At 32.9% G+C, this 17,076-nt stretch overlaps 1 protein-coding gene across 1 annotated transcript in view; it reads right to left on the reverse strand.

The window, feature by feature from the left end:
- Positions 1-17,076, reverse strand: part of LOC149805673 (uncharacterized) — a 293,351-nt gene that overhangs the window by 17,260 nt on the left and 259,015 nt on the right. Inside the window, exons 8-11 of the mRNA XM_089936655.1 lie at positions 16,781-16,869; positions 15,915-16,025; positions 2,181-2,231; positions 245-382 (exon numbers count right to left, since the gene is read on the reverse strand). Of these exons, the coding sequence (XP_089792781.1) occupies positions 245-382; positions 2,181-2,231; positions 15,915-16,025; positions 16,781-16,869 (389 nt within the window). The remainder of the gene's footprint in view (positions 1-244; positions 383-2,180; positions 2,232-15,914; positions 16,026-16,780; positions 16,870-17,076) is intronic.

Genomic DNA, 17,076 nt, shown 5'->3' on the forward strand with positions numbered 1-17,076 from the left:
TATATATAATGCCATGACCAGCTTAATAGTAATACTCTATTAATTATCATCCAAATGATTTCGGAATTAACAACTAACTGAGCTGATCTTTACCGGCGTAATAAAACCATAACAAAATCGTGAGCTGTATCAAAAATGACTTCATCCTATCTAAATTTAATAAAACAACATATCAACTGTAGTGTCAAAAGAGTGTACGAAGATATGATCCACAGTAGCATCGTAGATTATATTCCAAACTTACCACAGAATACAAGTAAACTTCCCAAGATCACCGCTGCAATGAGAGATATTACAGTGATCATTGCAATGTATTTCGTCTCTGCTTCGTTGGAGGTTGATTCTAATTGTACATCCAGACTAAAATTTTGGGCAGTTGTACCTGCAAATGTAAGATTACGTCGTTTATCTGTAGGACATTGGTTTGACGTACCTTCAGTGTATTCTATATGCAGAAACGTAAGACAAAGATGAAACAAAGACAACGCTTTGCTTATGAAAATGCTTTATCTATAATCGAACAATGAATAATGTTAATAAAATATGATATATATATATATATATATATATATATATATATATATATATATATATATATATATATATATATATATATATATATATATATATATTGTTTAATGTTTGTTAAAGATTGTTGATTTTATGTAGACTTTAAGGGTTATTTTTATAGAAGCTATTACATTACTAAGTTTTGCCTATTAGTGCAGACTAAACATTAAGACACTATTTGTAAATATGTTTACTTGTAGTACAGGACACTGGTTTTCCACTTTAAAATTATATGGTATACCTGATTTCTCATAGACTTGTTGCTAAAATTTAAATATATAGACCTGACATTATTTACGAATTTGATGGAAATTTCATTCAGATATATTTTAGTTATTGTGACATAGGTCAAGTGAGGATCTATATAAGGTTGTTTGCATTAGAATTATTCATTCTTATTTTAACATCTGTATAACGGAACTAATCTTTAGTTGAGTTCAGAGTTTTTATTTTGTTTTAATATTCATTGGAATTAAAAGTGGTCATTGACTTTCGGATTAAAGCATTAATTTGGAATTATTGTCAATTTATTTAAGGACACCAATTATATCACTGTGATCCGTAAAGACTGTTGGCAGTTTGATATATGGAAAGCCACTGGCACAATTGAATTCATTTCTAACACCAAGTTATTCAGGACACTCTGTACTTTGGACTTCTGATGATTATTATGGATTTAATTCACAACACTTGTATGCCCTATGTTAATTTTCACTTTGTATTTTAGAGAAATAAATTACTTCTTGAATTTTTCAGATGGTCAGGTAAAAAAGCAATTGTGATTAGAAAGGTGAAGGTCATTTATTACGTACATCGATAGTAACAAAACGTAGACCGGTTGAAATCATATCGGTAAAACTTGGAACTTGATGGGCAGCCGATGAACAAACGAGATGGTTTGAACAAATCATTTCAAATACCAAATGACTATCATACCTATTACATTTTCAAAGTGGACTTGGAACTTGTGTTAGTTTCTGACATTTTAATTCCATATGAAAATGATTTCTCTTCATTGGGAATACGGTTGCTTTTTCATTACAAGGGTACTCAACCAAGAGTAGCAACATCTTTACGTACATTGAAACATAAATAAACATATTCACTCAGGATATAATTAAATATATTGAAGTTGTGTATATTTTTTCAGGAAAGTACTAAATGCGTCAAGACAATCCTATCTGGCACACGGATCACCCTAGCATGCGAAGCAAATGACAGATCTCTTTTATCGGCCACACACGAGACGCTCTTGAAACCAGTGCCAGTTACTTTCAATATATCAAACTGCCAACAGTTTTTATGGATCACAATGATATAACCCTGGGTGCCCTTGAATAAATTCACAATAATTCCAAATTAGTGCTTTAATCCTGAAGTCAGTGACAATTGTGTTGTTTTTTTATCCCAATTTTGAATTTAGCTAAACTTGTTGGTTTCGCTCTTTTCTTATATATATGTATTCGTTCTAGACAGGAATCGAACCCGTGCTGACATTAACTATCTTACCAGCACCTCCAACCATTACGGCCTTGTCATCATGTGTGTGAATGTGCGAGTTAGTATGATGTGGGAATATATAAATTGTAAATGCCTCGCAACAGACATACTTGCGTTTACGGTCACGGAATTACTGGATATCGGATCTTTTGTGGACCGTGCTGCAAAATAAACAATCGTATTGAAAGGTCACAAGTCTCTTTTTATTATTTTTGTTATTACTATCTATTATGTAATAACTCTTTTAAATATATTGAAATTGTGTATATTTTTTTCAGGAAAGTACTCAATGCTTCAAGACAATCCTATCGGGCACATGGAACACCCTAGTCTCTTTCTGATTAGAGACAAATGCCTTATAGCATGCGAAGTAAACGACAGACTGCTTCTATCGGCTACACACGAGACGTTCTTGAAACCTCTCGAATGTAAAGAGCAATGAACCTAAACTTTAATGATATCAACTATCATGAAGCAACTAGAACCATAATTAAAATAAATGAATGGAGAACAAATTATTAAAAGATTAAGCAATGATTAAGCGGTAATGTAGTTCATGACAAGATGAGTATGAGTTATCACAAAAGCAGATATAACAAAGATTATGTGGATGTGAACAAGTGATAGAGTACTTGTAGATGAAATAATATTAGAGTCATGCATATTCTTATGTTACGCGTTTAGGCTCGAATAAACAGAAACACAAGAAAGAGTGAAAACAACAAGCTTTGAAAAATATAACAAATAATTTATTTCCCTGGAAAAATTCTGTGAAAATAAAAATATATGAACTTACGGTTTCCAGAATCAAATCCAAAAATAATCCACGAATAATCCACCAATAAAATGTTTGAAGTCCTAATATTGAAATGTTCTAATGATTTAAATTTTGAGTCCCGACGAAGAATCCAAGATGGAAGGCGATGACGTATGATGTGGCCTGTACTGTGTTGAAGTCTACAGTTACATGTAGTAACACGATAATTAATCCTCCGGTCTTGGAAATCCAAATAAAATTTTCAAGAAATGTCTTTGTTCAAAAATTCTGTATGAATACAATAATATTTCCAGAGAAACGAATTAATCTTTTAGAGTCCAAATAATCTGAAGAAAAATTAATATATAACTAAAAAGTTTAAAAACTTCAATACTGGTCACAACAGAAGAAAACAACTTGACATCAAGTGTTTAAAAGCCCCAAAACTCTCTCTCTCTCTCTCTCTCTCTCTCTCTCATCATCATCACTATTAATACAAAGTACTTCGCAATTTCGGAAATGCCTAATTGCGAAATAGAGGATCACGTGATCATGTTTACATTTAAAAATCACGTAGCCCCTGTATGTCCTTGATAAGAACCAATCATTTTGCTCCGAGAAAATGTTGTTTAATTGACCCTCAATCAAGGCCATGAACTAAGTCAAATATAGAAACTATTGTTTCTATTATTAGGTATTTATGGAAACATTACGGTCAAACTTAATTTTCTGGAAAATATCAAATTCCTTGTAAACAAAATTACATTGCATTGACACGTAAAGAAAATAAAAAGATTACAAAAACTCACAAACAATCAAATCAAATCAAACACAAATTAAATCAAATATAAATTAAATCAAATATACGTAACACTATGTTTAGGTTTATTTTATCCCTACCCCTTATAAAAGAAAATAGAAAGTTAAACATGTACTATGCGATAATGCTATAGCGTGCCTTCGTACTGATGAACTTAATATACGAGTTGGGCGACGGTGGAGCGGTCTGTGGACATCTGCACAATAATTTGCAAAGTGTGATGCATACCTTAGGGTGGATCTTAGGGCTATTGATGTTTTGGCAGGCGGTGGATAAAACTGTAAGGATATGCAGCACGGCTGCAGAATTCTAGATAAGAATTATGTGAAAAACTGAAAATAATTTGGTCTCGATATACCTTTTCTAAAAATAAACGTAAAAGACAGCAGATATAATATGATGAATGTTTTATCAAAACACACACAATTGAACCTTAACGAAACCTTCACTAATTGTTAACTGTCTAGTGGACGAGACTGTGCTATAGTGAAAACGTAGTTTGATATCATAAACAAGGTTGTGCGCCGCTATATTTAGTGAATAAACTCATCGTACTTATATCATAGGATTCATGCACGTGCTTCTGGGTATTCTGGGTAACCAGTTTTGCATACAATCATATCCTATTCAAAATAACCATCTCGTTCAATTTTTTAGAAATGACGGCGACGATGACAACAACAATAACAATGAGGTTCATTTGTGATTTAAGGTGCGGGTCGTTATATATCTCAACCCATTACAAAAGTCCTCTAATAATACAATTTGACCCTGGTAAGACGAAATGTATCCTATCCCGATTTCCCATTCAGTTTATCTCGATTTCATGTTCGAGGTATCCCGATCATGTACCATTTCCAAGAACTCAGAGACAATACCAGAAAGAAAGAAAAAACTCAAGCATAAGATAATCCTGGTTGTTACAGGGTGTAAACATATAGTCTGCAAGCCTTTCATTAATTCTGCTTGCATATGCTAATAAGACATTTGTTAAAATAATAAACACATTAAGGAACAAACAAGAAATAGAAATAGAGTTTTGGTACACGGAACAAAGGCAATTGTCAGAGACCCATATTAAATATTAGTGACTAAGAAGAAAACATTCAATAAAGTGAAGAATGATACCACGGGACTAGCACACTGATTTCAGGTACTGATAACTTATGTTCAGTTTGTGCTTGCAGTTCTGATCTGAAGGATGGTCTACTATTCAAAAGTACAGCGAGTAGAGGGTAACTCTGTGATTAATAATAATAATAATAATAATAGTTCTCTTCTCCGCTTAATATCTAATAAACCGTTTGAAATCTTTTCATGAAATTATTATGCATTTGAAAATTATATTCCCACTTCCTTACAGCTTAATCTTTATGTATCTTCATGAAACATGCCACACGCTTATATTATAACTTTGCAACGTGCCGTGTATAAGACTTGTCTCTGTCTGATCAGCATTTAAGAGCAACGGCGTAGCAAGAACTATGAATACCACACCGCACAATTTTATCATGAAACCACTCCTAATTAAAAAAGTTCTTTTGATGGGATTATTGGGCCCTCATTATATCATTAAAGGAATGCATTTTTATATACGACTGAGTTATATTACTACTTTTTAGAGCAGTGGATATCTCTAAACACGTGCTTACTTGCAGAACTAGTTTATCAGGTTCATATAAAGCGGTATTAGCTAGATTTGCTTGAGAAAACTCCTTGACTGTACAAGAGCATGTAAAAGAATGTATGGATCGATGGACAAATTGACAGTTGGATTTATAAATGGAGTGTTATTAGGATAACTTGAACAATGTAGAATTTGTATTAAAGTAAAGGGACGGTAGGGTAGTTGTTATAGATTTGTTCAATCATATGTTATCTATATTTGATACAATCATATCTGATTTAATATATATTTATTTCAATTTAATTGTTTGTTTCTCAGTTTAAATTTTTTTAAAAATATTGTTTTACATGCTATTGCAATGTAAATTTATTCACTAGAGATGATACCTTTTCCAGAAAATAGTTTGACCATGACTGTTCGCTTTAGTAAACACCAGGTGTTGACCTAGATCCTGACCTTGTTTCAAAACTTTTAGCATCCACGCACACAAGCTCTGTTTTATTTTAAAATGACTGGTTGTTATCGAGGTCATGATGGGACTTCGTCTTTAAGATCTAAACAATTTTTTATTATGTCTTAGAGTAAAATTATTGGTTTTATTCAGGGTCACACTGGGTAGACGTGATCAGTATCAAGTACGTAGCTTGTTCGAGAAGATGATCACGTGGTTTCTTGTTTATGTTTTACAAGACAAGATAACCCATGTTTTGGAAAATTATTCTCAGTAGAAGCTGGACTGTTAAACTATTAGTTACATGTTGTGCTGTTTGGAGTTATTTCAAATTCGTTGGTTTGGAGTTATTTCAAATTACTTGGATTCAAAAGGAGTAATTTTGTTATTTTTTCTGGAAAATACGGGTGCTCACGTAATATTGTGGAACAATGGCAGTATTTTATAACATTTATTCAGCTATCAGAAACCAGAGTGATACTACTTGTTTGTACAAGAAACTGTAGACTTCAACGCTACAGATTGCAGCATACGTCATTGTCTTCCATCTTGGATTCTTCGTCGGGATTCGAACGTAAAATCAGTAGAACATTTTGTTATTAGGACTACTAAAATTTTATTCTTGGATTATTCTTGGAATATTTTTGGATTTGATTATATAAAACCGTAAGTTCATATATTTTTATTTGTACAGAATTTTTCCAGGGAAATAAATTATAGCATTTTTTTCAAAGCTTGTTGTTTTCACTCTTTCTTGTGTTATTGTTTATTCGAGCCTAAACACGTGACATAAGAGAGGATAATTAAGATGACTAACAGAGTGAATTTATGTTGCAGTTTCGCAAACGCAATCAGGCCGTTGATGAAAGCAATCAATATAATGACGAGAATGTATGTTCTGGGCCACCTAGCAATGATCTGACATACCTTGAAGTTTTAGATCTTATAAACAGAATATAAAACAAACAAACTTCGCGTGTGCTAACGATCAGCTTTATTTGGCTGCGGAACAAGAAATGGAGTTCTTAACAAATAATCTAATAAAAGATGTAAGCCAAAATATGCATCACTACACGTCTTCTTTAAGCCAGGCTCTTGAACTGTGAACATCAAGTATTATACCGGGTATTTAAACATTGTGAAACATCATTTCTAATTCTAATGGACTTTTAACAAAGTTATAAAATTATCTAATTCTTCAGATGTTTCTTGTGACGAGTACTTTATTTCGGTACGGAACAATTATATGTATTCATGTCACAGGATGCGATTTTCGTATTTTGTTCAGCAAATCTTTCATGAAATACTTGTATTTTAAAATTAACAGCTTTCCCGATTTAGTCCACTTGTGCACATAGATACTGTTGCCCTCATAATTACATCATCTTTCTCTCTCGTCACATTTGCGCTTAGAAAACGATTTTTGTTCAAATCTGTAATACCCTCTGTAAACTTGTTTTCGGTTTTGAGGGCTTGCACTGTGTGTGTGTGTGTGTGTGTGTGTGTGTGTGTGTGTGTGTGTGTGTTGTAAGTTCCACAGATTCCACTATTTAATAAGCCGACAGGCTACAACGAACTTCACCTTGAAATATAATTTATTTTTATTGCATTTGTATTAATGATGATTAAAATATTTATCTCACAAATAGCACCAATTTGTAAATAAACCAATAAAGTTTATAACTAATAAAAGGATGCTATTTACCAAAAGAAATTGTTTTAATACATCCGTTAATTAAAATCATTCAGTACTCAGCACAAAGACTCTCTCTCTCTCTCTCTCTCTCCGGTTCTGTTGACTATTTGATGGAGAAAGTTACCAGATCAATTTAGATGACTCACTATCGCAAAAATCATTCTATGCTTTTTGTATACCTTACATTGCCGTTTAAGCAACCCCTACCAGTTGTCGTAATATGAAATCACATGCATTATATATCTTATAAAAGTTTGGGATATAGTGTACTTTTCTCTGACTACATTAGGTACACAAAGCGTAAGACACTTCAGGTCAGGTGCAGGGGAAATATTGCCATCTTTAATTTTGTTACTTGGGTCCCAGTCATTTTATATTTTCTTATTATAAATATGTGAATAAAATGGTGTGAAAACGATTCTCTTTATTCGTACGATCGTCTGTTTTGGTAGAAGACGATTGTATTTCTTTAAATTCTTGTAGATTATGATCACGGCAGTTTCTGTTTCTGGAACACCATTAGCTCCAGGGACACAACTTATTCAATGACTGCCTCTAACATATAAAGCAGTTCTTTCCCTTGAACTAGGAAGCTATGTATTGATTTGTGGAATATTTACTGTGTGGTATCTATACTGTTAATAATACGTTCGCCCGACAGACAAACAGAAATATATAAAACTGATAATTTCAAACATGGCTAGTGACAATCGAAGCAAACTAGGGATTTTACGTCAAGTCTAAGTATATTTCAGATGCATCAGGCGGATTGATTTCCCCATTTGCGAATGTGTGTGAAAGACAATACAAACTTGACCTAATTCTTGTGCAAATATAGTAGTGGCAAGGATCTTTATTCTAAACATATAAAGATTGTGTGTTGTGATGTGATTTGGATTTTTAACGTAGCTTTAACAATTTTTCAGTCATATCGCTACGATGGCTGCAATGTGGCAGTTTATAGTGATGTCTAGCACTGGAGCATCATGCCGCAGACATGTAGCATGATGTCACACCCAGTCACATTATTCTGACACCAGGCCAACCAGTCCTAACACTAACCTCTTAATGCTGAGCGCCAAGCGAGGCAGCTGTCTGTACCATTTTTGTAAGTCTTTGGTTTGACTCGGTCGAGGATCGAACCCACGACCTCCCGCATCCGAGGCGAACACTCTAACCACTAGGCCACCGGAGCTATCATATAAGGACTAAAAAGGAAGTAATTTAAAAATATCCGAAACTTGGAAAGTTGCTGTTAAATGAAAGCTGCTTTTAAATCTTATTTCCAAACAAATCTACACTTTAGCTTTTGTTTACATTGACGGAGAATTTCGTCACGTTATCCCGTCACATCATAGATTTCTTTTATTTATTTGATTCGTTTCTTATTTTAGAAAGTAAAGTCATTACCTTACGGTTACGTCAGTACGTTCTGTTCTAAACGATATTCAAGTCTTATTAAAAGTGGACTTCCTTTGTTCTGTTTCAAAAACAGTTTCCTTTGTTGTTTTGTCCTTCCTGTAAAATGTTTTATTAAAGATTTGTTTTTTGATCATCCGAACTCATATTTCGAAGCGTCTACCACTAAGCGCAAAGTGTTTTAAGCTTGTTGCTTAAGTGTTTATATTGTCAACAATCATAAAAAGTAGATGTACCTTGGTGAATATCATGACGTAGTCTAATCTCTTTTCCAATTTATTTCTAGCCTGTATAATTATCACATTTCAATCTGTGAATAACAAGATTCTATAATAAGTCATACTTATAGTCGTAAGTCATATACTTCTCAACACATGTCATATGCAATTGTTATTAATGTAAAAGTGTCAGATCTTGTGTTATTGAATTATATCTGCGCTTGCTGTTCATAAATCAAATACTTAATTGGTTATACAAAAATGCTACAAATGTCTTCTAGTACTTAGTCTCTATTGCCACATTCTATCGTTTCAGAGGCCTTCAAAAGTGTTATGTTAAATATACCAATTTTGGGAATAGCGTAAGAATATAAATGACATTAATTTTCTAGAATGCAAAGTTTAATTGTATTGTAAACTTATTCCTGTACACCGCCAACTGTATAGCTGCCGTTACAGTATTTTGTGCTTTACTGTCCCTGCTCGTATCTTTCTCAGTATGACAGTCATAATGCCTTGTCGAATCTTATTTGTCCTAACCGAAAAAGATAATCACAAATCTTTGCGTGTCATGAGCATGTTGCAGTTATTCAAATTGAAAAGATCGTCGCTTCCAAAAGATGTGCTTGTGTTCTTCACATGTCTTCTACTTAAATTGCGCATTTATGTATTGTCAGCATCTCTTGTTTCCTTCATATCAAGGGATGCAAAGGAACTACCTGGTACGATCAGCGTATTTAAACGTAGTTATTGAATTGCTGTCCGTACTGTTTGCTCACGTTTAATGTTGCTCAGTGTTGCGATACAAATATGTGTTTGACTGAGGTATTTAATTGCATGTGGTATCCTTTCCTGTTATAAGGAGTTATGCATTTACCCGTCCTTACCATTTGTTATTTAGCACAACAACAAAACAAAGCCTTGCATCGAAAGATGGTCGTTTTACATAAATGTCTTCCACCTCGAGTGAAGCACATTCAATGACGCAGACTTGCCGCCGTGTCCTGCCCGAGTCTCGCTGACACTGCTCCACGAGAGACATCATCTGAAGTGTTCGTTTCTTAAATCTGAACGCAGCATGCACCATAACACCCATTTCAAGCGCAATGAACACCATTTAGTATTAATATTGATCGTTAGCAAGTTCGTAATCATCATTCAGTTTAAATTGTCTTCATTTGTTAAGGTTTACATTATTTTCCGGGTGAGTATAGGCGTATAGAACAAAATCAGCGCAGCTTAACCATGTTTTCAATCAAATGTAGGTATCTTCAGTACTTCTTTCAAATTTTAATAATACCTAATTATTCATGCAGAAATTAAATAAATGTTTATTTCCTGTAAATGCTTGACCGTTATCTGGTACATTATTTTAAGAGTATGATAATTATATTCTCCTGGTACATTTATCTTGCTGTGATCATCATAAATATTATCAAACCACTCTTTAATTTTTAAATATAGTGTTTTTCTAGATAATATGTATATGATACATGAACCTTTTACAATTAAATTGATTGTACATTATTCTTAAACTTGATTAATGTTTACTACCAATCCGTATAAAAATAAAAACAAATCTAGCTGAATTTAATTTTTATATGGAAGTTTACAAAGTATTATACAAGCATTCTTTCTTTACAATTACGTTTGTTTTTCAGCAAAGTTGCGTGGAGAATATGTAATCAATAAGTTTCAGGTATAGACTCGGTACTGAAATATCCATCAACCCTTTTGTTGCTTGATGTTAATAAGAAAATTTGTTAACATGAGAACTTTACTTCTTAGTAAATGTATCTGCTATAACTCGTATTATAATCCGCCTCTGTAGAGGCTGGGATATATAGACACATGTCCTTTCGTCAAGCATGATTTCATTAGCTCATTAATCCTACTGACGGGTTCTTGTGAAAATCATAAACTGTATGGTCATCACGTAGCGAAGAGCATATTTACAAAATATTTGTTCCCGCAAGTTTTGTTATGTTACCCTTTTCGTCTCGTATCTGTATATGACGCAATCTCGTTTGAGCAACTGGACGCATAGGTTTTGATACATTGCCATAAAACTTGGTAAATATTACGGTAATCACCTTACGATGCGGGCATCAACAAATCATTTTGCTCATGCAATTTTCGTCAGAGTTATTGTCTTTTTTTACTTGTAGCAGCGTCTGACGAAATCCTTTTAGAGCCACTAGTGACGCAGATTTTAAAACTTTGTAAATATGACGGTCTTTGCCTGAAGATGAATACACTGACAAATTACTATGTTCCCGCAGTTGGTGTAAGAGTTTTGTTCTGTAATTAAATGCATTATGACCATTTTGTTAGCGCAACTACTGCGGACGTTTTGGATGGATTGTCACGAAAATTAGTAATTAGTATGGTCATCACCAGAGTAAACTAAACAGCTCCTGGAACTAATTATATCAGTATAAATGATTGTTAGTTTATTTTATGATAAATATTTCTTTACGCTTCTAAATTGGACGTTGTACACATTTAGTGACTGTCACGTGTGCTTAGAATGTCCGAGTATCCGACAGCAGATGGAACACTGGTAACCAGTACGAACTACAACGGATCGTTATAATAATTCCGAATCTGTATATGTTTACTCAGTTTGTCTGTTTACTGTCCTGTACTTACTTTTCCTCTATAATTTCTTGTTGTAATATTACAGGTTGTTTATCAGTGTTTGGAAACTCGTCCTTTGTTTTCTCGACTTTTTGATGGGGTTTTGACTCCAGTATAAATCAGACACTGGATTGATGTTAGTTGTATCTAATTATACTGCTCACTTTCATGAACAGGTCACTCGGTAGCGCAACAAAAAATGAAAATACCGTCAATACATACATCATAGTCAAAATTTCATTGGTTGATCTCTTATGTGTTGCTTAATTGTTCGATAATGTTTTCATGGTATTGTAACCGTACTGTCCTAACATTAATAGCTCTTTTAACAAAATGTGTGTAGGATACTATATTTTGAACCTGTTCCTAAAATACAAATCACATATGATCTTAACCCTGCTGGTAACCTTGCATTACATTTATGTGTTAATCCAGTCATATCTTGCAAGTAGAAAGTCCACCCTTGGCGTAGAATTTATTGAATTACCTGATAATGTTCTTAATTACTTTCGTAAGACGCTTACATAGCAGGTGGCAGATCAAAAAAAACTTTGTTTATAGTTCTTTTTTAGGGACCCATTATCGTTCTGTATTCCCTTCAGTTAGCTCCAGTGACGCTATTGTGGAAATCTAAAACTGTTGCAGATCCAATAAAACTGTCTCGTATCTATGTTACTGTTGATTGAATTGAATATATTTTCATCAGAAAAAAGTATGTTACATTCAAAACAGCAGTTTGCACGACGGAACATGAAATATGACTAATTTTTTAACCTGTTTGCCTATGAACTATGAGTAGGAAACCACCAAACCAGATGGTGGCATCGATACTGCCAAGTTTAGACCATTTACCAACATTTCTTATCACACAATGTATGTATCTTATCTGAGATTAGTCAATGTCAAAATTTAAAATGCAATTATCAGAGATATTTGTTGGCTTGTGTGAGAAAAATTGGTTCTAACATTTTATATGTTATGTATGAATTTTCATGATTCCATAATTTAAAGGGTCATTTACATAATACAATAATAATATTCTTTATAAATTTATACTGTCAGATGAGGTCATTCTTGTAAAAACATTAATAGTTCCAAAGATAGTGAGATGTACTTCTTTGAATTAAAAATATTGATGAGTTCAATACAGGTCATGGGATTCCTCCACAGGAAATCCAGCTATCGTAATGTCTGATTAGCTAGCTGATAAAGTACTTGACCGTCTTTGCAGCTAGAGTGATTTCGAAATCAGTAGAATTACAAAGTGATCAGACGTTTTGGATTTAGCAGATATACTGAATTACTATGAATTCACTTAAAGACATTTGGTATTGAATCATTGTGATATATCAGGACTATTAGCAAAATAGTGGAACTCATTTAGAATAAGCAATAATTTCGCTTTAGGACTATTTAGAATGTCACTGAGAACACTGAAAGGCATTTTTTAATTTTTCACTATCTGTTTTAAGGAAATAAATTATATTTTGAAATTTACAAAGCTTGTTGTTTTGCACTCTTTTTTGTTATGTAGTTTAAGAACGTAGGGTCGTAGCATATGCAAAATATATTATATATATTAACTTGGTTTTGATGAGTTAGCAACTTTGTTTATTAAAATGAATCGCAGGATAATGATAGGGGCTAATCTGTTTAATGTTAGCTGCAGTTGAAGTCAATTGTTAAAGCGTTAGCATTTTCTTACCCATTTTTTAGAGTCAAAAGCTATATATGCAAAACGATGTTCACCTATACTTCATATATGAAATTAGCGAAAAGATTGATCTTCTTATTCTGAGTTAAACATTCCTTTCACTATCGTTAACTATTATTAAATGTCAAATGAAAGTTAGGAAAGATTGTTTCTTCAAATTTAGTATATTAGCACCATGTAAAGGTGTATTGGAGTTTACTTTATTTAAGTGGAATGCAAACTCATTTCGTATCAACAACATTGGGTTAATTTTGTATTCATTCTTTCAAAAAGGTTTCATAATGTGTTAAAAGTGTTTAAAAGTGTGTGTGGTACAACATATGTTCAAGAAAAAATGGATAATTTTTAGCATAGTTGACATGTTTGCTGCACAGTGAATGAAACCGGATAGAAATATGCTATCTAAATTACTGAATCAACATGTATTTGATTTTTGATTTTCATTACGATTTTTCTATGTTCATAATTTCATAGAAAATCTCGCAGTGCTTTTGTCAGTATTTTTGTTGGAATAAACTTCATATGCTTTAATTTTTATCTATTTTAGTTTCTTTTATGATCCAATTTATTGCAGGAGAATGTGTATATAGTAGCCCTTGTCACATTTTGTTTTATCGGTGCCATTTTGTTATTTGCTGTTGATGTTTAGAGTCACTTTTATTCCCCACAGGTTACTTTATATGTGATTTTATCTGAATCAGTTAAAATGTATTCACTGTTGATCTTTTCCAGCAAATACCTGAATTGCATGGTTGTACAAGTCTTTAAACTGTATCTCATCAGGTTTAAGCTCTTACAATATTTTTCTAAAACATCGTGCATGTAATTTTTATTTTGTGATTTGACGTTTTCAGCCCAATAGTATTTTGAACAGTGCCAACATTTGTTGATATTCCATTGGAATATTTTCCATTTGTTTGCATGTCAGTAATATCTGCCTGCCACTGGAAGTCCAGATGCTATTTTGTTCCTTGCTTATGTTATGTGTATGCAGAATGTTAGGTGAATGATTCTTTTGTTTCAAAATAGTTTTTTATATCTTTGTCCCGTGAAATCTATTCCCACAAATGAGTGGTATTTATGTAATGAACAGGACTTTCAGTGTCGAAGTAAAAATGTTCCAATGACTGTACATCTCTTTTTGATTTAGCAATTTACACGGTATGAAAACATAACGTGATCAATCTACTCTTAATAAATTGCATTTTACTTTTAACAACAGCAGAAAGAAAATCCATATAAGATAAATACTTTTATTATCAACAATTTGAAACCTTTCTTCAAACCTTTTGGATTCACTAATCATTTCATATTTATGTACATTTCTGTCATGCCTACAGTTGACTCTAAAAGAAGTATTTCAGATACCGTACCATTGTTGGTGTGTTAAATATAATTATCCATAGATCACGTATCTGCTTTTGTTGAATTATTGAAGACTCGCTTTGCAAAAATGGGATTGTGTCAAATTTGCGAGATGTTCAAGTTGTGCTGTGAACTTAGCTTGATACAAATTTGTGTGTTCAACCCATCAAATACGTCAACGTCATGTAAGCAGCACATTATAAGGTACTGTTTTAACATCTTGCTCTCAGTGTTGATGCTAAATGCAATATGTGAAGCAATATATTCTCTTAAACTTTTAATGATGTGTTTTGATGTCTAAAAAATGCGTAGTTTAATACAATGTCGTATTTTGCCACTTATAAATTCGTGGTCTTCGTTTTAATATTAACGACAGCACCAATGGTCGAGAGACTTGTCGATATTTGTGTTTTGAAACATCAATTGTTGTGCATGTCAATGTTAAAGACATAACGCACCTAAATATACATTAATCAAATGAATTGGGAGTGTTCTTATTTCTAAAATAAAAATGATAGGTAATGTATGCGAGATTTTAGATTTCAAAAATGGCTGATTGGATCAAAATTGATTAATTTGGTTTAAACTGGTTCAGAAATTCCGGACCACCACAACGCTTCAACTACTAGCAAGCACTGCAATACAATTAATTAATGGTCATCATCATTACTGTCGTCAACATCTACGTCATCATCACTATCATCATGAATGTTTTCAGAGCAAATCAATGAAATGATAGAACCACCGTTAAAAACAATAATAAAAAATAAACGAAACACAAATAATAATAATAATAATAATAATAATAATAATAATAATAAATAAATAAATAAATAAATAAATAAATAAATAAAAATTAGAAGACAGTAACTCATGCAAGAGTAATAAAAGATAAAAACATATAAACTGTAATGTAAGAAAGGTACTCACACGCTCACCCGAATAAAACGTCCTATTTCTTTTTAAACAATGCAATTGTTGCAAACATATACTATAATACAAAAATTATCCAGTCTGGGGTCGTAAAACTGCAAAATAAATCTTGAAAATATTTCTAAACCGGAAAACATAAGTTATGACATGTCGTTTTCTTTAAAATGTGATGGATGTGGGTTTTTTTTTCTAGAAGGTAATTACCTTTTTTTGAATTTTCACTGCAGTAGTACTCTTTGTTTTTTCTAAATTCTGTTCTGTTCAGAGCAACAGGAAGTTCAAACGCCTCATCATGGATATTTCCTCTTGACAGGCCTGTAAGTGATAAATATCCCGATGCCTTAAAGACATTTTGGAAATTGCTACTTACTAACATGAGAACATGAACAATTCACCTGGAAATCAGAGAACTGGTTGAAAAAAGGTTTTTGGTACTAATCAGTCCTATTTTGACCCTGATACAGACTACGTTTAAATAGGCCCATGAAGAGATTGCGTGCCAGAGAGAAAGCTGTTCCTTTCTGAGATGTGATTGGCAGACACTCTTAGCAACAAACAGACACAGCGACTTGATGGATCACCTACCAATTGCAATTAACTCTACTGGGAGGTAAATTATCTTGCGGGACCCAGCTGTTGGTAGTACATTTTAGCAATAATTTGAATAAGTTCAAACTCAGGATCTTGTCTGTCTAACCCTGTCTAACTACATACAAGCTTTAAATAGTTGAGCATTTTGGCTAATAACAGTAAATAATTTTCTTTCTTTTAGTCTCTTTACAAGAATCTAATACGAAACATCGACATTTCAAAAACGAACATTACTGAACAGATTTTAAACGTTGGCAACAAGTTTAGATTACTAAAGGTTTTAGTCTTATGTAAGTGTAGAATACTATTTATCTTTATGAATGCTCTTTATGAATGCTGTCTTTATCTTCTCAATTTGCAACATCATTAAGAAATTTTACCTTATGTATGAATTTATGTTCTATTTTTTAAGTTCTTTCCGATGAACCATAACATTTGTAATTAGGACGTGGAATACATTGATCATGAAAGCGACGTACCAAAGCACTCCGGACTGAGCGATATGTCGTCAAGGGCAATATCTCCGTGATTATAATTCACCGTTGTACCATGAAATCTCAGGATGTATCTGAAATTATAGTAAGACTCAATTATGTTAGGATATCTAGAGAAAACAAATAGACACCATTTTGCAGGGTGTGGACGAATTGATTCGGACAGGTCTATGTGGAGGACTGCATAATCTAGTTGGAGAACAAGAACGCAGAGAGAAGTTTGACTATACAGTGTATACTTGCAAGTGCTGGCGTGTTATGCCAAATAAAATAAATGTAAA

This window comes from Sinohyriopsis cumingii, chromosome 2, assembly GCF_028554795.1.
Source record: "Sinohyriopsis cumingii isolate HCF-2022 chromosome 2, ASM2855479v2, whole genome shotgun sequence".
In the NCBI taxonomy this organism is placed as follows: Eukaryota; Metazoa; Mollusca; class Bivalvia; order Unionida; family Unionidae; genus Sinohyriopsis; species Sinohyriopsis cumingii.